Genomic DNA, 26233 nt, shown 5'->3' on the forward strand with positions numbered 1-26233 from the left:
GGGTGGACTCAGGGCCTGAGACATTTTGTTCCTTCTCTTTGTCATTTTTGTATACCACTGTCTTCTGAGCTTTGGTATAGAGCTTAGATAGAGGTATTATCTTAGTACCAGGTCGGCCCGGGGCCTGCCGGATCCTCATTCGACCCTGAGCCCAGGCCCTGTGTGTGAGTGGGACTGTCCAGGGCCCGCCCGATCCTCACTGGACCCAGAGCACAGGCCCGGCATGTAAGTGAGACCGCCCGGGGCCCACTAGTTTCTGATATTTAGAGTAGGGAGAAGTTCAAATACTTGTCCAAATTACCTATTCTGTGGTAGTGTCCCACTAGTTTCTGATATTTAGAGTAGGGAGAAGTTCAAATACTTGTCCAAATTACCTATTCTGTGGTAGTGTATGTGGTAATTTGTTTCATTTATATTACTAATTTATTCATTGAGAAAAAAACTATCTTTGGGTTATCTGTCTGTGTGTGTGTGTGTGTGTGTGTGTGTGTGTGTGTGTGTGTGTGTGTGTGTTGGTACCAGGAATGGAACTCAGGACCTCGTGCTTGCCAGGCAGGCATTGTGCCACTGAACTGTATCCCTGGCCCTGTAAAAATATTTCTGGTCTATGTCTTATGCTCTGAGTAACTACTTTGAAGATAATGATGCACAGTGTATTAACTGTTGTTATTCTTTTATTTTGTTACAGACTTTTTAGTTTTTCATAAAAAAGAAACCACTTGGTTGCTGAACTATCTGAATAACTATATCCCTCAGGAATTTTGGGAAAACTTGAGCATAGAGCCTGAGTCAGCTGAGCTCAAAAGTAAACAGGAGAAGTATCTGCAGAGCATTGAAGTGCTCTACCTAGACAAGATGCCTGAGGTCCTGGGTGACCCCCAGGCCAATGGGATGACAGAAAAGTCAGTTTGGCCAGTAGGAAGAAATTCTTCCTGGGACAAAAGTGCCAGACTGAGGCTGGGGAGATGGCTCAGTAGAATAAGCATTTCCCTGGCAAATGCAAAGGCCTGAGTTCAATCCCCGATTCTGAGGGGAAAAAAAAGTGCCAGACTGGTTTTACATCAAGAAAATGGTTGATACTGAAATGACTGGATTTTAGAAATTCATTATAGTATTCATTGTATCCAGGAATCACCTATTCCCCACTTTTATGTGACTTTCCTAACAATGACTGAGAGAAGGTACTCATTTGGGCACTGTGGGTGAGGCTCTTAGCATTAGAACATCACTAGAAACTGACTTTTGTCTTGTCCAATCCACATACCATTTGACACCTGTTTTCCAGCTCAAGAGAAAATTTATCATATTTTGACCTTACTGTCAGGATCTGATTAGGTAACCCTTTAGGCTTCTGGTGAGAAATTGGCCTTAAATAATAGGCTGGGTTACCATTTTTATTGCTGTGTTTATAGATCAGAAAAGTTAGATATTGAATGTAAAGGGAAGGAGAGAAGGTAGGCTTGCTGCTGCTGTTTGCTGTTTAGTATCTCCTTCCTGCTTTGCCTCTACTGCCCTGCCTTGGAGCCAGCTGAATAGGCACTGAGACTGTGAACTGAAATAAAACTTTCCTCCTTTAAAAAAAGTTAGATATTAATAATAATTTGTCCTTCAATCTGCTATATGGTTGAAACAGATAATGTGGAATTATATGCTGTTTACTTTATATCCTTCATGTACACATACTTGCAAAACCCTGGGTAACGTGACATCTCAAACTCATCACACTGCACTCACCAATATGTAAACCTAAAGTGTCGTATCTTTAACAAACCTGCATTTAAACAAAGTGGTGCTTTCCTCGGTGGCTTGTTTTCACCTATTGCCCAGTAGGAAGGAGAGTCTTTTAAATCTAAGATCCTCCAAAAAGTTTCCTCTAACCCCACATCCTGGCAAACTTTGTTCCTCAGCATTTAAAAAGGAGCTGGGAACATGGTACTGAATGAAATAAGATGGACACAAAAGGACGAATACTTTGTGATTCCTCTTATGTGAAGTACCTGAAGCAGTTAATTTTTACAGAGACAAAAGTAGGATATTGCTACCAGGGGCTGGGGCAGAGAGAGAAATGGGGAATTGTTACTTAATGGAGATGGTCGTGATGATGATAACAATGCCACTGAACTGTATTCTTTAAAATGGTTAAGATGGAAAATTTTATGTTACATTTATTTTATCACAATTTTTAAAAAAAGATTAAGCTTATCCATTAACATATGATAACACCAGATCCAGCCTTGGTGTTCATGTTTTAAAAGGTGATCAGAAAATACATAACACTTCAGCTGTTTTAGTCCATGTTTTATTTCAATAATAAAATACCTGAGGCTGGGTACTTTACAAAGAAAAGAGGGGTTTTTTTGGAGGAGCTGGGGCTTGAACTCAGACCCTTGCGCTTGCCAGGGAAGCGCTTATTCTACTGAGCCATCTCCCCAGCCCCCAAGAAAAGAGGTTTGTTTTGGCTTGCAGTTTTGATGTAGGAAAGTTCAGCACATGACACTAGGATCAGTTGGGCTTCTAGTTAGGGTTTTGTGCTGTATTGTCTCATTCCTAAAGATCTAATCTAATCTCAGAGAACTAACTCAGTTTCTCAAGAATGACATTCATCCACTCATGAGGATAGTGTCTCCATGACCTAATCACTGCACACTAGGCCCCACCTATTAAATAGTCTGACCACCTCTCACTGTCACTATACTGGGGACTGGTGTCCAAGAACATGAACCTCTCAAGGAGACAAATCTTTTCCAAACTATATCACTGTCCTTACATTGTTATCAAATATAATTGACATTAGGACCTAGCATCACCAGGAGGGTTTCTCAGAATGGTTCCACTTCTGACAGCGCCATCTTATAGATACCATATGTTCCTATTAGGGTGAAAGTATTTTTGAAGCCTTGTTAAGGGTGCTTGGGATCAAATCCAGGCCTGTGCGTACGAGTAGAGCACTCTACCAACTTAGCTACCTTCTCTGCCTACTTTATAGAGACTTGTTAGTATGTACTAACTTTGTATTTGGTCTTCTCAGAGGATTAAATTACTCTTGGAGTCAGATGTCTTAGAAACAAAGTTTTGTGGTCAGAGATATTAATCATTGTATGGCTTGTTGTTGGTTTTACAGAACAACTTCAAGAGGATATCCACAGTCTCCAAAGACTGTGAAGCCATCATACCAAGGATCTCCTGTGAGGTACCGCTTTCCTCCTATTCCCAGCCAAGAAACACTCAAGAAAAAAGCAGAAAAAGAGAAGAGCAATAAAGAAAAGGAAATTGCTTCAGGTCTTCAGGCTGTTGACCTATGCAGAGAAGAAATCTCAGAGAAGCATGTAGCAGACAAGCAGGCCACCGAGAAGCGTAAGGTAGACAAATATGCTATTGAGAAGAATGTGGCAGAGAAGCACATGGAAGACAAGCAGATCACTGAGAAGCACAAGGCAGACAAACGTGTTACTGAGAAGCATGTCCTTGAGAAGCAGGGCACCGAGAAGCATGTGGCAGACAAGCAGGCCACTGAGAAGCGCGTAGCAGACAAGCAGGCCACTGAGAAGCATGTAGAAGACAAGCAGGCCACTGAGAAGCACGTAGCAGACAAGCAGGCCACTGAGAAGCACATGCTGGAGAAGCACGTGGCAGACAAGCACGCTACTGAGAAGCATGTTACTGCAGGAGGGAAGATTGAGAGCAGTACAGGTAGACCTTCTTTGTCAATGTTGCCACTGGGCAGTAGCTTTCACAAGATGGCTCTCCCTGATCCAATCTATTTATTTGCCCTTCTCTTGTGTTTAGAGGGGAAAGGGGGTTTTCCCTAGGGTAATAACATTGCCTTGTAGTGCTTTATTGGCCTCGTTCGTTGCTCCTGAGACCTTCTCTGCCACCTTCCAAGGGTCTCCTCAAGGAAGAGACCTAGATGCTGATTCCTCTCATGGCTATGAAAACTCACAAGAATTCCAAGTAAGACAGGCTGCTGCCAGTCAGCACTTGCACTTCTCACAAGAGAGGGTCTTCTTCAGTTCTTAAAATCACTGATACATTTTGAGGTTGCACAGATGGTGGCTGCTGGGAAACTTGCTTATGACTGTTTCTCCTTCTCAGCCATCCGCCGTCACTGTGGATTGACTGCAGCCAAAATCACTACTGGTCTACCAAAGCTTCTGCTCAATGGTTAGTTGTAGCACTGTCCTGGCAGCATTTCCCATCACCACACTGCATTGAACTTTTTTATGTCTAAGTGGCAGTCGCAGTGTATGGAATCATCACTGGTTGTTCACTTACCTTGATCTTTTTTCTTTCTGCCTCTTTGCTGACCTAGTCTCGGGGAAACCCACAGCTGGCACCACTGATGCAGGAGAGGCTGCAAAGATCCTAGCTGAAAAGAGACGACAGGCTCGGCTGCAGAAAGAACAGGAAGAACAAGAACGACTGGAGAAGGAAGAACAGGAGAGGTATGCAGGCGTTCAGAGTTTCTGTAGGATCTGTTTAAAAGCTAGGTTGCAATGAGCAGCTTGACACTATTTCTATGCTTTTGTTATTGCTAAAACCTAAACAGAAGTGTAGGGCCTAGAATACCTGGACTGCACCTTCTGTTTGAAATAATTTTTTTTGTCTGTTTTTGAGATGAGGTTTTGCTATGCAGCGGGAGCTGGCTTGAACTCACTTTGTAGCCCAGGCTGGCCTTGAACTCACAGAAGTCCTCCTGCCTCAGCCTCCCAAGTGCTGGAATTGCAGGCGTGAACCACCACACTTGGCCACTGTTTGACATAATTATCACAGGTAGAATTTTGTTCTTTTCAGAGGACCTAAAAACTCATAGGAGTTGGATCTAGATGTTACAGGCAGGCCTGATGGAGCTATCAGGAGTGTGTGGAGTATAGAGTGAAAAAAATCCCTGGGAAGGTAGAATTCTGGATGTAGAGAGCTTTCTTCTGCTTCCCAAATTGTTTTCTCTTCCAAAGTATCGTAACTTATACCCCAGAATGAAAATGAAATGAGTTGGTAATGATTTCTTAGATTAGGGAGTAAGGAAAACCAAGCTGATAGCCCATTAACAATAAGCGATGGGGAAGTCCTATCCTGGAATAAGAACATGGCACTACAGTGGCCCTTAAGCTTTGGGGATGTCAGAATGGTCCAGAAACACAGTGAAGATACACTGATCTAAGCCCTGCTCTGTTTTAGTATTTTACTAGTCTTTGAGAACCACTGTGGTGATAGTGCAAGGGCACTTTGTCATAGTACAGTCCTGCCTTCTTTGATCTTTGTATTCAGAGAGGGAATACATATTAAAGGACAAGGTTGATTTTCTTTTTTTTTCCTTTGATAACAGTTTTTTATAAACCACTTAATATTTTTGTACAGAGACTGCTATGCAACCAAAAATAATATTTTAGACTTTTTTTTATCCAAGCTTTGACTTCTGGGTGTCAGCAAGGTGTGGAAACTTTTCTTGCAGAATTTTCTGTTTCTTTTTCTCCAGACACCTCTTTGTTGCTCTAATGCGGGCCCGTTTCTCATTTTTCAGTCTGACAAAATGGTCCACATAAGGCATTGCAAAGAATCGTTTCCTGTTGTATCTTTTATTTAGGTACCAAGGTATAGGCCACTGCTTGAACTTGTGCCAAATGATTCTTCCAAAGATGTCTCTTCTCCAAGCACCAGGTCGAGCTTTTTCTTGACCAGTCTGGAGAAGCCTTAAAGCATCTTCTCTTTCCTGGACAACTTTATCTAATGCATTCATGGACTCAACTACCTTTTCTAACCGTTCTGGACTTGGCATTGATAATACCTGCCACTTGGCCTCCTGTTCTAGAGTTAGAAGCATGTTTCTTTCTTTTAGTAAGACGTACCAAAGTTTATGTAAATCTTAATTACTTTTGTTCCTTAATTGCTGACAGGTCCACGCAGCTCCGGATTTCACTTTTTCTTGCCCCCAATTCTTTGGGTCATCAAAAAATTCTTCCAGTCCTCTTCTTGACAATGTAGTATGAAGTAATCTACACTGCTGAAAGGATGTGCCATCTGGTGTATTCTTAGATAACAAACTAAGAGAAAATCCTGTGCTAGCGGGGGCCTTGGGAGTTTTTAATGATACAGAAGCCTTCAGAACTGCTGAGACTCTTCTACAGAACAGAGCCAAACTGGCAGCAGCCATTTTTTCTGCGCAGCTAATCCAAGGTTGATTTTCTGGATGAAAGAAGCTTTTAGAATATTCACAGAGTACAACCCAGTGCTATTTAGAGAGTGACCATAGCAGGAAGCAAACAGTGCTGTGGCACTTGAAGGCCAGTACTGCATTTAAATTAATAAATAGTAAGATATTCTTGATCCTTTGGTAATCTTGACAAGTTTTTGTGCTCTCTGCTTATAGGTTTTTCTGGTCTTATTATTTTTTTTTGTCTGTGTGTGATACTAAGGATTGAATACATAGCCTTCACAGTAAGCTGCATCCCTGACCCAATTTTTTTATTATTATCTGTTTCAAGACAGGGTTTTGCTAAGTCACTAAGGGACCCAGGCAAGGCTTAAACTTGGTGATTCTCATGCCTCAGCCTCCCAGAGTGCTGGGATTACTGGTGCCTGCTACCATACCTGGCTTGATCTAATTCTTAGAAGGAGTGGGTTCTGTCTGATTCCTTCTTCAATGCTGGGCTTCTGCAATTATTTCCTCACTCTAGCCTTTTGGTTAATGACAGTAGCCACTTGATGAGTGGTGTGTTCAGGCTTGTTTGGGTGGGTCATAAGTCATGTGAAGGGAGCTCCCAGGAGATGATGAATCACAGGATTGCAAATGACAGGCCTTGGTAATGGCAGCTCCTAAAGGTAAAGTGCATGCTCTGAGCAGGTAAGTGATATGACTGTTGCTATGTGATTAGAAAGGAGAAGTTCTCTACCTATTAGCCACCATCTTGTCTCTGACATTACCTTTATAGCCCAGTTCTTGAAAACTGATTGTACTGACTGTATCTTTATTTCCTCAACTCATACTTACTCTTCAAACCTTATACCCACCATTCCTCCTGATCTCCAGACTCCTGAGTCTCATCTGTCCATTCCTCATCACTTAAATGTCTCAGCTTTCAGACCTCAGTTTTTGGTCAGTTTCTCACCTGACAAGTCCTTTCTGAACACTGTTACTCTTTCCTGCTCTGTGATTATCCCTACCACTACTAGTTTCCTCTGGCTTCAAAAAATTTAGGGTTCCTATTTCATGTAACAGTCACACATTGAGCCTTTGGTGTATTAGTCAACTTTACTTTCATCTCCTTTCCTACCTTCTTTCTACTTTTGTCTTGTTTTATTATATGTTTCTGAAGCTAATTGCATCTTGCTTTGTAAACTTGCCAGACTTTTTTGGAATAGGGGAAGTACTAGATAACATATGCCTCTGGAGACTACTGTATTTGTGCCTAGGGCCTGGTCTCTGCCCAGGGCTGTATACCCTAGTACCATAGTCTCTAAGTGTATGTGGCTACTAAAAGATAGGTTAGAGAACATTTAGTTTCTCAGCCATATTAGCCACATTTCAGTACTTAGTAGCTAGATTGAGCTAATAGCCGTTTCAGTGGGCAACACAATTCTATAGAATGTTTCCATATCACAGAAAGTTCTATTGAGTAGCACTTATCTAGAACCTAGACTGTATAGTTACCCATGTTTTCACTTGAATGAGCCCATATTCCTCTCAAATTGAGCAATTCCAGGACAGAACTTAGTATCTTTCACCCAAATTCATTTTTCCTTTTACAGGTTTTGTGCTCCCATCTATCCCAGGACCCAAGTCAGAAGTCTCAGAGCCACTCTCAACTGTTCCCTTTCTATCCTCCACATTCCTGTCAGTTGTTAAGTCAGTCCCCCCCTCAATAGCTGTTGCATTAGCATCTATTTTTTTTCACCCTTCCTCTTTAACCCCTGAGTTGGACCTGGACTGTCTGAAACCGCAACTGAGTGCCCTTCCCTTGGTCTTCTAGAGCTTGTCCACTATCTGTGCTGTGTCTACAGTGACATTTCTCAAATAAATGCGATTTCCTTGCTCTTGTGTTTTATAACAAGCTAGGACTCCCCTGTCCACAGGATACATCAAAACTCATCCATACCCCCCTTTTTTGGTATCAGAGATCAAACTTGGGACCTTGTGCTTGCCAAGCATATATCCATAGCCCTTCAAGGCCTGCCATGAACTGGCTGCTCCCTGCCTTTTTATCTGCTTTCTTTCTAGGTTGCAGTCTGCAAATCCCTCTGACATTCCTCTATCAAACATCTCCATACCTCCAAAGATTTTCTTTTACTGTATTCCTATGTAGACTCATGCTCCTTCTTGCCAACTGACTTTTCTTAAGCCACAGGTCAAACTCACTCCTCTGTAGCCTGTCTGGCCCTGTACTTGTGAGAGAACTGACCTCCCCCACTCTTCCTCCTTTCTGATTTCCACTGTTAGCTGACTAACAGGCACCAGCCTCATGTATTTACAAGTTCTTTCCCCCCCAGTTAGCATCCTAAAAGGCTGGGATTACAGTCTCAGACTGCTGGGGTCTGGTGCTCAGTTAATATATGAGAAAGGAAGACAAGGAGGAAGAGGCTTGACTAAGAAACCATGTCAATAACAAGTTAAGAAGACACAAGGTTAAAGTAGTATGGTGAAGGTAAACTCGATAGGGGAGTCTTTAGACTTGCATAACTTAAAAGAAGAAGGCAAATTTAAAATTGATGCTAAGGTTTGGCTCGAAGGACTCAGGAGCAGAGTATACCCAATAATAGATAATTTAAGGGTAAAAGGAATTTATTTTAAAGAATAAAAAAGATCTGTTTGATATTAGATAAATTAAGTTTAGGATACCTATAAAATATTTAGGGAAATGGAATTGAACCCTGGGGCCTAGGTTAAAAATGAGGCTAAATACTTGACCCAAAATCAGTTTTCCTTTTTCTTGCCAGAATGTGAAACTTTGTATAGTGCCACTTGCGAGGTGAAAAAGGAAAGTACCAGATACCCTGGGGCTGGAACACAGCGGATACTTCTTGGAATAAGATCATCCTTGCATCTGTTTTGTGCTTAAAGTTAATAGTTTAAACCACAGAAATGTTATTGCCAGTTGAGAAAATATAGAGAAAAATAAAAATACTTGAGCCAAACCATGGAAAGTCCAATTATTGTCACCATCTGTGAGAGAAACATTATCCAAATCAGTGATGGGGAAGACTTCCCTTAATAGAAGAGTGGAAGAGTGCAGACCACAATACACTAAGGAGAGCAAAAGCTATTTCAGTCCCAACTAGCAGTGACATCAAAGCTTTCTCAGAAACAAAAAAAACAACTTCAGTGCCTGGGCTCAGGCACAGGTCAAAAGTGTTCAATAGGATTCTTGGTGTTGGTACAAGCAATCTTAGACCTTGGATCTACCCTGGGCAAGGCACTGGTAGAAATTAACAAGCAAAAAAATCTTACTGAGATTCAAAAATAGATCACAAGAAGTCACACTAGAAAGATGAAGTATAGGGGCCGGGGAGATGGCTCAGTAGAATGAACGCTTCCCTGGCAAGCGCAAGGGCCTGAGTTCAATTCCTGGTTCTTCCCCCCCCCCAAAAAAAAAGAAAAGATGAAGTAACTGCTAGAGATCCAAATCAAAGAATATTCAGGCAGGGAGGCTCTACAAGTAAAGTGTAGCCACGCTGTAGTTTGTTGTCCAAGCGAGAACCCTGTTCCTGGAATTGCAAGCAGAGTTCCTCAGGACTATTCAGACCTGGCTTCTTTCTACCTGAGCCTCCAGGGTCTTGGAAGGAGGTATAATAAATAGCAAGAGCTGTCTCAATGGGGCTTGGGCTGCAGGGGAGGGCAGCAGCTGAGGTAGGAGGAGCCAAGTAAGCACAGCCTATCTTGGCACAGGGTCATAGAAAGGGCCTTATGGGGAGGGCTGTTCAGGCTGTCACACCTGTGAGACATGTCCAGGTTAAGGAATGACTACAGATCTTGGGATTTAGGAGGTGAGCACAGATTTTTAGAGGGAAATTATTGAGAAGAGGAGTAAAGGCCCGTAGTGTAAACTCGTCATTCAGTGGTTATGAGTGGAATGCAGGTGGAAGATTAAAGGGAGTGGCTTGGATGCCTGAAACTCATACATTTTTGCAGGACATGGAAAAGTACACGTAGAAAGGTGCAGCTAGATATGGACATAATAGCCTATAATCTCAGCACTAGGTGGGGAGAAGTTGAGGCAGGAAGATCACTGGGAGTTCAGGGCCAGCCAGGGCTGCATAGTGAGTTCAAGGAGAGTCTGAACTGCAAACTAAGATCTTGTCTCAAAAAAAGAAAGGTGTAACTAGCGTTGAAAAGAAGAGGGGCTAACAGGAAGAATGTGGAGTTGCCAGGAGAGTGTGGAATTGATAGCACAAATGGCAGCCATTTGCAATCCTTTGCATCTAAGCAGAGAAAGAAAGGGGACATTTTCTCAGAAATAATGCCATAGAACATTAAAGTTTAGAGAAACCCAAATCAGACCCCCTCAGTCTTCTTTATACAATGGTTGGTTGTTGTCTTGATTAAAGAATTAGTCAAAATACACACAAAAAGAAGTGAGGTTTTATATTATTAAAGGTATTAAAGGTAAGAAAGAAGTATTCCCTGCAGAGTGAAAATGGGCCACTCCTTGAACTGATTTTTAAAAGTTTAAGAAAGGATTATGTGATTTTTTTTCTGGCTTTTTGAGACAGGGTCTCACTGTGCTGTTCAGGCTGGCCTTGAGCTCACTTTGTACTCCAGGCTAGTCTCAAACTCGCAACGATCCATGTGTCTCAGCCTCCTGAGTGCTGGGATTACAGGCATTTGCCACAACACCCAGCTGGATCATGTGATTTTTTAAAAAAATACAAATATACATATAGAAATGTCATTTTATATTTGAACAAATATTAAATTTAAAGAAAAAAGATTGTACTCAATGTAGACTTACTAAGAATATCAGGTGGTAATAGAAATGGAGTGTTAAGATACTTGACTATCAAAAAATGACATGTTTTACAGTCTTTTGCATAACTGGAAAATCAAGGTTCCATGAGTCATTCATGTAAGTCAAGGTATGGTGTTACATGCAAAAGGATATGTGAGCTAAAACAACTTTGAATTCTTCAATCATCTGTTTATAAAACTTGCATAAAGTGCAGAATCTGTTTCAGCTTCATTAAATCAGTGATCAATGTGCTGTCCATACATATCCATACCCACCCTTCCTCTTGGAGTCTTTTTTTAAATTATACAATAAAACAAGTTCACCCTCAAAAAAAAGAATGGCTGGCGATGCCATCAAATAAGGAGGATGAAGATGGAAAAATGTTGGCAATTTGAACTGTCCATGGGAGATCCAAAGAATGGGATAAAAATGTATCAGCAAAGACTGAGGTACACATAACCTTGTTTGTGTTTTTCTCTAAGCAGTGCTGTGTGGTCCAGGAAGGGTATGAGAGGTTCTGAGGACCACTTGGGCCTGGTGCTAGACAACAAAGTGACCTCCATGCCATCACAAAAATACTTAGGAAGGGATCAGGCACTTGGGGTGGGGCACTGTGAGAAAAGGGAAGCAGATACAGTGCTCACCAGGGCACACCATCAGAGAAGGAGGTGGAAGGATGGATCAGCTCAGAGAAGATTAATGATGGAAATTAAACTTTTCTTTAAAATAGAAACATTCAAGCACACAGAAATAGTGAAATTCACATACTCATCTGTAAGATTAAACAATTAAAAGCTGAGCACATGTCAGTGATGTAAGATGTGACAGGGTAGAACCGGAGAGGGGGTAAGATGCTAGAGGTTGAGAAGCAGGGACCATTATATGAATACTTTTACTAGTGGCCAGCAACAGGGACAAAGGCTGTATCTGTATCGGCTAAACACCAAATAGTAACAATGCATTGCTTTCTTTGCTTTCTACTTAGTTACAAGGGGAAAAGTGAGTTTGGAGGGTAATAACCCACAAAACTTATAAACTCTGGAAGGAACTTAGTAACAGTGGCAGAAGTGGTGGGCTAAAGGTGGCCTACAGCAGAGGGCCGAGGGGAAAAAGATTCCTTAAGCATGGAGAAGAAAAAAATTTCAGATCATTAAAAAAATTTGCATATTTGGAGAGGTTTATGAAGAACCTGGATTCATACAGGGGAAGCCAATCTGTGTGTGTGTGTGTGTGTGTGTGTGTGTGCGCGCGCACGCGTGCTCACTCACACTCAAGCCAGTTTTCACCTACTAAGAAGAAATCAAAGTATGGTAAAGAGAGAATATTGTCTACAGAAGACAGTTTCAATGGAGGCACCATAGAAACCAGGGGCTGATGGACTTACAAAAAATAATTTGTTTTGAAAGATAACGAGAATTCTGGAGGTTTAGGGGGCCATAGTGTTGTTACTACATGTGTGTATCTGGAAACTTCAAAGTCCTGATGGTAAAAATGGATGAAGTAGTGGTTTTTAGATTTTTTTTTTTTTTGGCGGAACCGGGGATTGAACTCAGATCCTTGCGTTTGCCAGTCAAGCACTTATCCTACTGAGCCATCTCCCTGGCCCCGTTTTTCTGATCTTTAAGATGAAGATAATAACTTGTGTTAATTCACATACTATGTACCTTTGTATTTTAACTTCTCTGGGTCAGTTACAATTGGCTTTCTAAAAAGGGATAAAACCACATGCCACACCAGCCACACCCCTGGGGCACACTGAGCCAGCATTCAAGACCAGGCATGTTGGCGCATGCCTATAATCCCAGCACTGGGGAGGCTAAAAACAGGAGGATCACTATGAGTCCGAGCTTCATAGTGAGACCCGTCACCAAATACATAAAAAATAAAATAAATTTTAAAAGGGGATAAAATTGAATTAGTACTTTGATTTACATTTGGATGTCTTATTACCACATTCATTTTTAATAACCCTGTATTGGAAATAGTACCTAGTATTTCATTATAAAATCTAAAAGAATGGGAGGGTTTTTTTTTTTTTCTTTTTGAGACAGTGTCTCACTATGCAGCTCAGGCTGACTTGAGTTCACTTTGTAGCTCAGGCTAGTCTTGAACTTGCAACAATCCTCCTGCCTCAGTCTCCCAAGTACTAGAATTACAGGTGTGCACCACCATGTCTGGCCTGGGAGTTTCTTTCTGATTAAGCCTCTCAATGCTCCTCTGTATAATACATGTTTAAATTTTAGTTTTCTCACAGTGCTTCCAGGCACTTCAACCTCTGGCATAGAGTATGTTATTATGCACTGTTAAGTCTTGGGTTAATACCTTTACATATTTCTTGTTAAAATATTTCTTTGGTGAGACATAGGCTATTTGCATGATTCCTGAAGCTGACCATTAAGATGGAAGGACTGTCTGTCTTGATCTTTTTATAACAACATAAGAGCACCTCAGTAAGTCAGTGACAAATGCTTCCAAATAAAGGTAATTTCTGGAAAAGATACAAATTTGTACATGCACTTAAATAGACTCTGGGGTTGGAGGGAGGATTCGTTTTAAATTGTAAAACTAATATTTGAGAATGTTCCAGAGCCAGGCATACCCATCTGTTACCTTAGTTTTTACAATAATGCCATGGAGAAATACTGTAGATATGTACATTTTAAAAATGGAGATCAGAAATGGTGAATAACTTTCCAAGTATCACATAACAAATGGCACAATCAGAATGCAATGTGGGTCCTGCCCATAGTTTACATTGCTCATGACTACCCAAGGGAAGTGACACGCTTATAAGTAGGAAGAATATTATAAATCTGAAAACAAGCTTTTAGACTTCACAGAATTTCCTCTCATTGCTTAGAGCTCTTTATCATTATATCATTCATCTGTGGATGAAAATATCTAAATTTTATATAGCAAAGACTATAAGCTAAAATAGGCTTTAAAATTAATTTTATTTATTGGCACATTTAAGTTATACATGGAGAATTTGTACCTATACATGACACAACTTGATTCTTTTTTTCCCATTCCCCTCAAAACAGACTTTTAAAGATTGCCAAAATAAATGGAAAATAGGTGCCTTGAGTTTTTTTTGTTGAACATTTTTTTTCATTGGGTACTTCAGAAGTCACATACCAATTAGAATCCAAAGTAAACTTGTTGAAAACATGTTCACTGCTCTTTAATTGCTGACTGGAGCATTTGTAGCCACTGCAATATTTCCCACATTTTCTAGGTTGAGTTGTTTTAACTTTGTGCTTAGATAAGACTTGTTATGAAATAAGTATGATGGATCCTATATTGTCACTGTCATTTAAAGTCAAGCCTGGTTAATATTTTTTTGGTAAATATTCAGACTAGAATGGACTTCTAGGAAGAATGGGTCATTTTATAACATGGTTATGAATTCAGATGCATGTGTTTGTTAACATGTTGAACATTACTACCGACAACTCATGGCTCTTTGGCAGTTTGCCTTTTGAGCGTGTCTTCTGACAATGTTTATATTCTCAAAAGGCGGGAGAAAGAGGAATTGAAAAGAAAGGCAGAGGAGGAAAGGCAGTGCTTAGAAGAAGCATCCCGTAAGCAAGAAGAAGAAAAGAAGCTCCAAGAAGAGGAAGAAAAAAGAAAGGCAGAAGAGGAGGCCAAGCAGAAGGCTTCAGAGGAGCTTTTGTTGAAAGAGAAGCAAGAAAAAGCTATGATGGAAAAGCAGGTATGAGTGTTCAGATGGACTTATTTTGTTTTTCAAGACCTTCATTAATATTAGGTGAAATACATTGTTTGAATGACATGCAGTAGTTACTTAAGGTTTTTTTCTTAAACTGTCTGGACTAGTCATTAAATGTTAGTTGCTTGAGACAAGTTTGCTATCTGTGAGTTTGGGTTTCCTCTGAAGTAATTTGGGTGCCAGTGGTTTATTTGAGAGGGAATCCTCTGAAGCTGGTATGGAAACAAGAGAGAGACAAATTAATGGGGGTGTTACTGTAGATTAGTGGAACTCGATACCATTGGGATCCCCTGAGAGCCTGGGGATCATGCATGCTTTAGGATTGTCCCTCTGAGGAGTGAAGAGTCTTAACGATTTATCTGACTGCACCACCTTGTTTGTGGAAGGTTGCTATTTGGGGAATTTACTCCTAGAAACTTTTGGCTCAAGTACAGAGACTTTGGCCATGTAAGAGAACTGTCTGTAGATGATTTCCATGGTGGGCTGAGGTATATGGATAAAGCCTAACTGCATCTACGGTATCATAAAGCATGTTATATAAATCCACATTGTGTATGAGAGGGGCATCTACTTCAGGCTAGATGATGGGGAGACAGAAGTTGTGCAAAGCCAAGAGAATTGCTACAATGTTTTCTTAGCTTCGTTAGGCCTATACCTTGGTTTACCTGTTTTTGTTTGTTTTGTTTTTTCAGAAAGAAACAGCAGAAGCAAAGGCCCAGGAGGCAGCTAAACAAATGCGTCTAGAAAGAGAACAAATCATGCTGCAGATTGAGCAGGAGCGACTAGAGAGGAAGAAGGTAAGTGCAGAGGGATCAGGACTTAGGATGAGGGTAAAGCAGGAACAGGAGGTAAATCCAGCTCAGTTTTATCTATAGTGCTGTTTAAATCTTCTTTGTTTTTTGTCATCTTGTTGTAGTAATTACTGAGAAAGGAGTGATATAGAACTCCATCTGTGGTTATAGATTTGTCTATTTTTTTCCTTTCAGGTCTGTCAGTTTTTGTTTTATATATTTGAAGCCCTGCTTTTAATTGAATGCATATTTTAGATGGTTAGATTTTCCTGCTGAATTGGCCCTTTCTTATAAAATGTCCTTCTTAACTCTAATAATATTTCTTTTAAAATTTGCTTTGGCAGTTTTTTTGTAATTAGTATCTGCATGGTAAATATTTTCCATCTTTTTACTTTGAGCCTATGTGTGTGCCCTTATAAGAGCGTCTGTTGTAAGTAGCACATAGGACTTACTGTTATAACCCACTTTGATTGTTTTTATCTTTTAATTGGAATGTTTAGTCCACTTTCACTTAATGTACTTAAAGATAAAGTTGGATTTAAGGAGACTGATTATAAGGGTCTGTTCTCATCGTGATGTCTTAGGCCAGTGATGACAAACCATTTAGAGCTTTCAATGATACAAATGACCTACTATTGCATGCTTGCCTTAGATTCACCACCACTGGGCTCAGCCTGGGCTTTGTGTTCTTATAGGCCTGGGAACCAGGAGACCAGCCTGTGGTCTTCCCTCTTGAGCATCTGGTGCACTTCATTTGACATTGTTCATGGGCCAGAGGTACACATCTACAAAAACAATGGAAACCTTTTCTATACCTTTTCTTATCCTCTGCTGACATTTGACTTTTACAGGTTTTCAGAGAAATGTGAAATTGCATATATACCCAACTACTCTTTTATGTTTTTGGCCTTACAGTCCTCTTACCTTTTTTTATTTCCAGAGAATAGATGAAATCATGAAGAGAACAAGGAAGAGTGATGTATCTCCAGAAGTGAAGGTACAGATGTCAGATGACCACATGTGCTGAGTGGAAAAGAATGACAGGATACATTCAGTGTGATTACAGGTCTTAGAGATAAGAAAAATGGACTTTTCCTGATCTTTTCTTGGCTGGGTTAAAGAAGATACAGGGTTCTGAAAAAAAAATAGGATCTTCATAGATGGAGCAAGTAAAAGATTTCCTCAAAACAATGGGGTGGTGCCAGCCCCACCCCTGGGGCACATTGAGGCTGCAATTGAGACTGGCATGGTGGTGCACGCATGTAATCCCAGCTTTTGGGAGGCTGTAAATAGGCGGATCACTACAAGTCAGATCTAGTAATGAGACCCTTTATACCCTGTAGACCCTTCCCTAAAAATACTAAATAAATAAATAAATAAATAAATGGGTGGATATGCAAGGAGAGGCATAATAGTACATGAATACAAAAGAGAATGGAGACATGGGGGCCTGGCCCTAGCTCAGTCCTTTAAGTGGCTGCTTCCACAAAGCTGGCAGCCTCAGGTTGCTGGAGTTCGAACCTCACAACTCTCCCGCTGGCCAAAAGTGCCCTGAAGGCATTCGAGGAACAACAACAAAAAAAAAACCCTTATAAAAGAGAATGGAGACATATTAATAAGGTGAAACAGCTGAAGATTCAAAAACTTATGTGAACCAGGCAGATGGCCCAGCAAGGCTCCAAGTCTTCTCTTTAAATACTTGTTTTGCTATTCAATGTCAGCCTTTTTTATCTACCCACTTATTTTCAGAAAGAAGACCCTAAAGTGGAGATTCAGCCTGTTGTGTGTGTAGAAAATAAGATAAAACCAGTTGCCCCCAGCAAAATAGGTAAGTGTGTTTGGACTATCCATTTCGGCAGTGAAGGCTCAGAAATTTTCTTAAAGGGGTAAAGCATGTGGGTCCCAAGAGTGTGACTGCCATCATTTTCTCTTCCTGTGGCATCTGTAGAAAACCACTGGCTTCCTCAATTACTCTGTTGATCCTGACATGGAAGGCACTCTGTCTGCTGGTTCTCTATGCTTTTTAGGGATCTTAACTGTTGGTCAGGTGTTAATACCTAGCTGTGATAGCTAGGCATGTTGGCACTTGCCTGTAATTCCAGCACTTGGGGAGACTGAGGCAGGAGAATCACTGGGAGTTTGAGGCCAGTCTGAGCTACAAGGTGAACTCAAGACCAGCCTGAACTTTATAGTGAAACTCTGACTCAGACAAAAAAAGAGACCTGGCTCTGTTCTTCTCCTGAGGCCCTACAGACAATTTTAATGTGCTTTTCCTTATCTTCCCCCATGAGAGGGCAATTACATGGAGTTATTGGTGATAGTTGCATTATTAGTGAAGTAAAGGATTAAATTGATTGCTTTGTTATGTATTTTCTGCTACTTCACTGTTACTAGATATTTTATGATTCACACAAGGATTTTGTGTTCATAATCAGAACTCAATGGATTGAACACATGCCAGGAAATTAATGGCAGAGGGCGCACTGCCCCGGAAGGTTTTCCCCGAGATGTTTTCTCTAATGGGCTTAAACCCATTGGGGGACTTGTTCATCTGGGTGCCCTTGATGGAAAATCAAATAGTCTGGATGATTCAACTGAAGAAGTTCAATCTATGGATGTGAGGTATGTCAGGTTTTTTTTTTTTTTTTTTTTTTTTTTTTTTTTTTTTTTTTTTTTGCATTTACAGTGCATCCCTTCTCCAAACATTGTCACCATCTTTTAGTTAGTTTCTTTAGCTTTTACACAACCAAATCACCTGATGCGTGCTTGTTTGACATTATAAGAAAGCTGTCAGTGAAATAATTCTAGAGTCTCACTACTAGTTAGGTAAGGCTCCCTGGAAGCAGATCCTGGGACAGGGTTTCTGGGCATGTGATTTATTAGAGAAGGGCTCTCAGGAGTTTGTTAGAATGAAGGGCAGAGGAGGGAAGGCACTACGCAACCGTATGTTCTCAGACAATCTCACAGGATCTCTGGAGGCAGAATTTCCACTAGAGAGTTGTGTGTTAGAGATAAGATGGGTGGCTTTTGTACCACTCTGACACACATTCCCTGTGGACTCTGTAGGGTAGAGGATGCAGGACTAACTATGGCTCTCATCATCCAAAGGAAATTTGGCCAGAGAGAGCATGACAACCATGAGCATTCAGAAGGTCACTCTCTGCTGCTGGCAACGGGTGCACCTATAGGTAAAGGGGATCGGACCAGGCCCCCAAGAGCATCCTTTTTGTAGAGTCTCATATTTAAAGAAACTTGTTAATGAAGACTTAATAAAGGGATGAATTTGCTTTATTTTATATTTTACTTCTTTATTTTTTAAAGAGAATACAAAATGGTATTAAAACAAAAAATTACAAGTGATACAAAATTTCACTTAGCAAAGTAATATGAATTTCACAGTATTTGATGTAATACATAGTATTATCTTCCAACCATTTGTTCATATTACCAGAGGTATGCATGTAAAATTGGAAGAATAGCGAAGTGTATAAGAAATTAAGAAAAGTACAAACAATTGAAAAAAGGAGACAAAACAAATTAAGTACTATTTCCTCCTTTCCATAGGTCAGCAGAAACTCACAGTACAGTTGCCCAAACCATCCTGCTTACACACATAGATATATCTCTTCTGATATGATTTTTTGTTGTTGTTGTTGCAGAACCGGGGATTGAACTCAGGCCCTTGCTCTTGCCAGGCAAGCGTTTATTCCACTGAGCCATCTCTTCCTCCATAGATATATCTCTTTCCCCTACTCCCTCTCCTGTCCTTCTCAAATCAGTAGGAAAGAGTTCAAGTTGACAAATTTGCTTTCAAATACTAAAATCCTAAGGAATTCTTAAATTGGTTTCATGTTTGTATATGACATTGTCTGGCAAATTAACTTCAAAAAAAGAGAACTAATTGGCATGGGATTAAGGCAGAGATGTTGACATAGACAGCCTTGGGCAGGTCAGTTGGATAAGCGGGTTGTTTTCTGAGTCAGTAGAGTGTGACAGTGTTTTATAAAAGCACTGCTAAAGCTATAGCCTGCAAAGCTTACCTTTCTTTCTTTGGTAGTGAGTTCTTAGTGTAGTCTGGGGGTAAAGGTGGAGGTGTGGTCCTTGGCACACTGATTGTAAACGTCCCATTTGTAGTTACTAAACTTGAGCCAGATGTGTGAAAGTCCAGGGTGTAGCAGCTCTGTCATCAGTATAGCAGTTTCTGTAGAGACTGATAACAGGACCCCTCAAAGCCCCATTAGTCTTCCCTCCCCAATACCACCATCGTTATAGGCTTTCCCTAACTGGTTCCATTCTTCCTCCAGCAGAAAAACAGCTAAAGCAATATTTTTTGTCCCCCAGTACTAGGGATTAAATCCAGCACCTCATGCATGCTAAGCAAGCACTTTCCCACCAAACTACATCTCTAGCCCTTTTTATTTTGAGATGGGGGGTCCTCACTAAGTTGCTCAGGTTGGCCTAGAACTTGTGATCCTCCTGCCTAGACCTCTTAAGTAGGTGATACAGTATTTAACGTTAATACAACATATTTCCACGACCACATTAAGCAAGGTATGCTTACTCTTCGATGCTTTTTAGGTGGAGAGAGAATGACAAGACGTGGTACCACTGCCCAGAGTTCAAGGAAGGACTTTGCACACTGAGTTCTCCCATAGAGAGAGATTATGACTCCTGGTGACTGTACTTAAGCTTAGGGAAAAAGGCATTTTCTTTTTCCCATGCTCTGACCATTTGTTTAACGTGTTCACAATGGGACTACAATTTATGTCTCACTGTTGAGCTACTTGAACCACCATCGATACCTGCCATGATTGTTCCAACAGATGGCATTTTACTTATTTTATTGGTAAAAAGACTGATAAAAGTGATCAGATCCATTTGAAACACCAGTGGTACAAGCTATGTGGTGGGGCAGATGTGCAGATTCCACCAGTGATTCAAGCCAGCAGGAGTATGTTAACCCTGGGGATTGAGATGGGGAAAAATAAAAAATGGGATAGGGTGTTTCTGTTTAATCAGGCATTTTGCCAAGGCTTCAAACATCAAAAGTGGTGTTAGGTTAGCTACTTTCCTTTAACTGGGTTCAAGTATGAGGGAGGTGGGCCATCTGAGATGCTTCAGTTCAACTGGTTTTTCTAGATTATTCTCTAAGATCTTAAGAAAGAGAAACCAGCCTTACTCTGGTTATTAAGAGACTCCTGAAAACAGACCTGTTTCCCAGCCCTCACTCTTCTGGGCCTGGACTGGCTTGATGTAGAACAAGCAGCAGTGAAACTCCTTCCATCTAAAGGAGGAGGATAGAGGAACAGTAAGGCTTGGCGAGGCAGAGCTGGATAAGTCAGGGTGGATTTGAAACCTGGCTTCAGAGAGGTGACAGTGGATGAAATTGGTTCTGCAGGTAATTAAATGGATAGGGTCCTTGTTAATGATTCCCTTCCCAGTCCCCAGCCTTAACTGAGCATTCAGGTGGCTTGGCATGAACTCTTCCCTGCATGGTCACATTCACACTCATGGGAGACCAGGAGGGAGAAAGGACTGTTCTTTCCATTTTACAGGGGAGGAGACTGAGGCCAGAGGCAGGAAAAGCAGCTTAGCCAGGACAGCACTGCTAGAAAGAGAGTACCAGAGTTAAGGAACAGTGTTAACTAGGACCCTTCCTCATTTAGCTTTGAACTTGTAGCTTTTCTATCTGTTTTAATGTCCCATTTTGAAAGTTCTAGAAGGGCCTTGCTTCTCAGTAGTAAAGTGCTTGTTCATGTAGCTTTTTGACTTTCACCCATTGGACAGTGTAAGCTTGGCCTTCACAGCCCTGCCCAGTCTACTTGTCTAGGGCCCTGTGTCCACCACTTCTTAGATTTAAACTTCTTTGTGTTTTTTTATTGTGTATTAAACACACACTCTGTCTCTAAATCCATCTTCTCTAGAAGAGCAATGTAACAAAATATTATAAATAAAGCACATGAACATATTGTCATGTTCTCTCATCTCTCCTTCCCTTTCTGTCTCTTCCTATCTCCATTTCTCTAGTCCTGTTTCCAAAGAAGAGTTGATCTCCATCCCAGAATTTTCACCTGTGAGTGAAATGATTCCTGGAATGTCTCTGGACCAAAATGGAACTGGTCATGCTCGAGCACTTCAAGATCTCTTAGACTTCACTGGTCCCCCAGCATTCCCCAAGAGATCCAGTGAAAATCTCAGCCTGGATGACTGTAACAAAAACCTTATCGAAGGCTTTAACAGTCCTGGCCAAGAAACTACTCTGAACACCTTCTGTTGATAAATGCAACATCCCTTTAAAAAAAGGTATAGTCTTTCAATGATACTCTAAATCTGTAACTCTCCAACTAGGGTATGTGAACATAAGATGAACATCACTTAGCTCCAAGATGGCAAGTTTTATCTGAAAGAATACAAATATGTTGTTTTTTGAAGCACACACAAGAACGGAAGTGGATTTCAAGTACTTGTTTCATATGCATTCATCAGTGTCATGTCCTGTCTTCCTTGCCTCTGCTGTTTAGGAGTATGAGTGTGAAGGCTGAGAAGCATTAGCTAAGGACCACCAGCCCATCTTAAGTAGTACCTTTTTCATGGACAAGGATAGAATGTTCTCATAGTGCTGCAAAGGAGTGTTAGTAAAACTACTCCTCTGTGTCTTTGTCTTTGTCTCTGTCTTTGTGTCTGTCTCTGTCTCTCTCTGTCTCTGTCTCTCTGTCTCTCTGTCTCTCTGTCTCTTTGTCTCTGCTTCACACATGCTAAACACATTACCTGCCACTGGGCTTCATCCCTAGCCCCTCTCACTTAAGAAAACAGATTATATATGCTCTGTAGTTATATGCACTTAGGTACACATATTTCACATTTTATTTACTTCACCTTGTGCTTTGTTTTTGAATAATAAAAACATAATTAGTATCTATCAACAAATATTTTTCTAACTTAATTTCTATAGGTCCTGTCATGTTAGACTCATAAAAACATCTTTATATTCTCATCATTTTCTGTTACTGGATTTTTTTTCCTTCAGAATTGCAGATTTATTAAAAACACCTGTTAATTTACTAAAAATGTACAATAGCCTAAGTTGTCTCTTATGAAATCAGGATTTTGTTCATGTGGGAACAGAATTCTGCTTCCCTGCTGAGTACATATGTGATGGTTCATGGGGTCAGACATGACTCAGTCTCAACTCACAGATTTAAGCAAGTCATCGCTGCCCTTCTTTCTTTCCTTAATTCAAGGAATGTTGTAGACTTGGGGGAAATTTAACTTATCACTTTTGAATGATACCAACCTCCCTTCCTGCTCACTGAATAGGGTACATTTAATACTAGAAACTGTCTTATTGATTACTTGATTTTTTTTCTGTCTGTCACTGGATTTTTATGATGTTCCACTTCTTTTATTAGAAGTTCAGGGCTTGAAATGACTTAATCCAGGCTTTTTGCCAGAATCAGATTTAAGTCCTTGTCAAGTTAATGATCATAAACACAGATTATCAGGTACACTAACAGACCAAGAAACATATAAAACAACTCTACTAAATCAAGGTAAACTTTTCTTTTTTTTTTGCGGTACGGGGGATAGTACTCAGGACCCTGTGCATGCCAGTCAGGCGCTTATGCCGCTGAGTTGTCTCCCGGGCCCAAGGTAAACTTTCAGATACATTAGTCCAACCATTTTACTTCTCAAATGAGGTAATAGATCAAAGAGGCCACACAGCTGAAGTCACTGTGTTTGTGTACTTATTTCTACTTGACATTAACTCTTGCCTGTGGTCATTGAATTTTTAGAGTCCCTTTGTCCCAGTTCTCAGGAAAATAACTGTAGTCCTTTGACATATGAAAGGAAACGCATGACAGGTTACTTCTGAGCTACATCCCTCCTTCAGAATAGTAGCTACTTTCTGGCATACTTAACCTATTTATGTGGAAAGTTGCAGTTTTTAAAAGCTTTTGCATGAAATTCATATATGTTACCTAGAAAAATTCAAGAATCAAAAATTTGAAGAGAAAGTTTCTATTTTCCATCGTTGTTATGTGTTCCAAAAATGGAATGCTGCACATAAACAGGTTAAAACACTATAATTCACTTTAGCAGTCTGTTTCCCTGACAATTGTATGGCTTTGCATTTATTAAAATGTTATTTTTGTTGTTAGCTTACCTTGACTTAATTAACTTCCCTTCAGTTCACTTATCTTACTACCCAATAAGAACCAGAAAAATCCACAGAATTTAAGGAACATCCATGAGTCCTCAAATTTATTCACCACGTCCCTAAACAAAATGTAAAATCCCTATCCAAAAAGAATTTTGCCCAATCACTTTATTCATACTGCTTGTACATTTTTATGTTTTATGGTTTAATTCTCAAATCCTTTTCAACCCAAGGTGGTACCATCCCCGCCATGTAGTGTTTAAAAATGTGTTGGTGGGTTTTGTTGTCGCAGTGGATGGAAACAAGGGAATTCTTGAGACAATTAATTATTTGTAGGTTTGGATGCAAGGAAGATTTAGTGGGCAGCCATCCCCTTATACTCTCACTGCACCATGGGTGTCTTTTCCCAAAACTGTGTTTCAGTTTAGAAGGCAGGATTTCCAAATACAAGAGGATTATTTTTGGTGAAAGGTAAAGCAACACCATATCTGAAGATTTTAGGAAAGTCTCACATAAGGAAAATTTAACTCATCTGAAAGGATGGTCCTGTGAAAAATACTGCAATACTTCTATTGGGAAACACTGTATGAGCCAAGGAAAATTCAATTATCAAGTGCAAGATCCCTCGTTTCTCTGCTGATCTCATGTGGTTTTGTGTTTGAATTGACACAGGTGGTGTTTGGCGCACCCGTGAAGCTGCTGGTAGCCAAATGTCAGCTGCCAGCCATCTGAAGAAATTTCTATCACCTTTAACTGCTGGATTCCAAATTATTAGACTGGAACATAACTATTCCTTGGTAGTGTGTCAAACACTGTCCTCTCTTGGTAGAAACCTTGAGACTTTCACCTTGGGCTTTAGCAAAGTTTTGTTTTATGGTTCTATTTAGAAGCTTCAGCTGCTACTAAAGCACTGCCTGTCCTTGTCTATTGTTGTCCTCTAAGTAACCTGAGTGATGCTGCCTTGGAAGTTCACTTTGTGGCCGGCCTCTTTCCTGGCCTCAGAGCCCATAGGCACTTAGATATCTCCTCCTATAAATATTCTAGGCATTTGCTGAACTCTAGTTAAACATGTCCTCAGTCTGGGCTGCATATCTCCTTTCCTTTATTTAAAAGGAGAAGAAATTCAGGAGCTTCTCCCTCTCTGGGCTTTCTCTCTTGAAAATATTATCAGGAAGTCTTTTCATTTAAGCTTTGCCACATGCAAATGCATTGTCCCACATTACTCCTTTGGGGTTAATTTGAGTTATAAGGAAGAATTAAACAGTGTATAGTGATTTCTGTTCTCTTACACATATTATTTATTATATGCATGGGCAACTGAATCAAGCAAGGACTCTTCATATTGCCCCTTCAAATTTGCCATTGTAGTCCCTCCAAACCATCAAGTGGTTTTCCTACTGATTGACTTTGAATGTATCTCATGTGCAGATTCTTGGTTTTGAGTTTGCTCTTGTTTTTCTGTTGGACTGTGGGGGTTTTCTTTGTTTGTTTGTTCCTGTGTTTGCCAACTATATTAAAACCAGGCACAAATAAAAAGCATAGTGCTGTGAAACAAGGGGGCCCAAAATTGGTCCCAGTATGTCACTTTAATATAGACTGTAACATAAAGATCTGAATGGGGAAAAATGACACTAGAATGTATACACCAAGCATTTTATGCCATATAATGCTGTGTTTTCTTATTTTTTATGTTATTGAATGTGACTTTCAGATTAAAATTACCTTTTCTTTGAAAGTTTTGTTTTGACATAATAAAGGGATTGGAGAAAACCATAATACTGAGAGAGGTTTGTAAGTCTCAATAGTAATCTCATTCATGTGCTTTTAAAGCAGGCTGCAGTTTAAGAATTTATTAGTTATGAAAACTGTGTATGTTTGTGTATGTGTATATACTAAATAAAATACATGCCTCTAATAATGCAGTGGCATTTATCTTCATGAATATTGGGGGGGGGGAAATGCCTTTTCTGATAAGTACACAAAATGACAGCATGACCTGACTTTAAAAATGCCTGCCCATTTTTAATGGCTTTATTTTGCTATAGACACCTAGTGTGTGTGTGTGTGTGTGTGTGTGTGTGTGTGTGTGTGAAGTGTTATACCTCACAGCATCATGTGACCATGGTGATTCCTTTATACATTCTGTTTAATGTGAAATATATTTTCATTGAAGTGATGACTTGGTAGTGTTTTCATTTGTTTCTTTGTAAGATCAATGAATTGTGCTAGAGTTAATAAGTTTTTTAAACCTATGGCACCATGTGGAAAAAATCCCAAGTCCAACACACATGTTCTTTCCATGTCAAACTTACTAGAAATTCCTCTCATCATTGCTAAGTAGAGCCAGCTATGGAAGCAAGCTTAAATAATGCCATAGAGCATGATGAATTTATGAGTAATGCTAAGTTGCTATACTTTCGTACAAATACTGTCTTGCTACTTAAGACACATTTAACCTTGGTGTAATGTAGGAGAGTATTTCACATGGCAGTTGGCATTTAAACAAAATTATAAAGGAATGTTGGCCCTTATTTTCAAGGAAGCTGAAATCCAGACTAGCTTTTTTCTATCTAAATCACAGACTTGGAATCTGCTGCCTAGAAAAGGTACCAGCCCA

The 26233-nt window shown here is 40.2% G+C and overlaps 1 protein-coding gene and 1 pseudogene across 12 annotated transcripts in view; one reads left to right on the forward strand and one right to left on the reverse strand.

Annotated features, from left to right (window-relative positions):
• Positions 1–21735, forward strand: part of Map7d2 (MAP7 domain containing 2) — a 186321-nt gene extending 164586 nt beyond the window's left edge. For 4 of the 12 annotated variants that reach the window (XM_004625658.1, XM_004625659.1, XM_004625660.1 and 1 more), the window contains 9 exons: positions 3122–3290; positions 3606–3690; positions 4310–4442; positions 14457–14652; positions 15360–15464; positions 16399–16455; positions 17208–17286; positions 17894–18080; positions 21486–21735. In XM_004625658.1, the coding sequence (XP_004625715.1) occupies positions 3122–3290; positions 3606–3690; positions 4310–4442; positions 14457–14652; positions 15360–15464; positions 16399–16455; positions 17208–17286; positions 17894–18080; positions 21486–21735 (1261 nt within the window). Of the gene's footprint in view, positions 1–3121; positions 3360–3605; positions 3691–4309; positions 4443–14456; positions 14653–15359; positions 15465–16398; positions 16456–17207; positions 17287–17893; positions 18081–21485 lie in introns of all 12 variants that reach the window. The other 8 variants (XM_023708829.1, XM_023708832.1, XM_023708831.1 and 5 more) reach the window with 2 other exon arrangements.
• On the reverse strand, positions 5316–6142 carry LOC105741304 (annotated as a pseudogene).
• Positions 21736–26233: the final 4498 nt, after the last annotated feature.

The sequence above is a fragment of the Octodon degus genome, unplaced genomic scaffold, assembly GCF_000260255.1.
Source record: "Octodon degus isolate 3935 unplaced genomic scaffold, OctDeg1.0 scaffold00010, whole genome shotgun sequence".
In the NCBI taxonomy this organism is placed as follows: Eukaryota; Metazoa; Chordata; class Mammalia; order Rodentia; family Octodontidae; genus Octodon; species Octodon degus.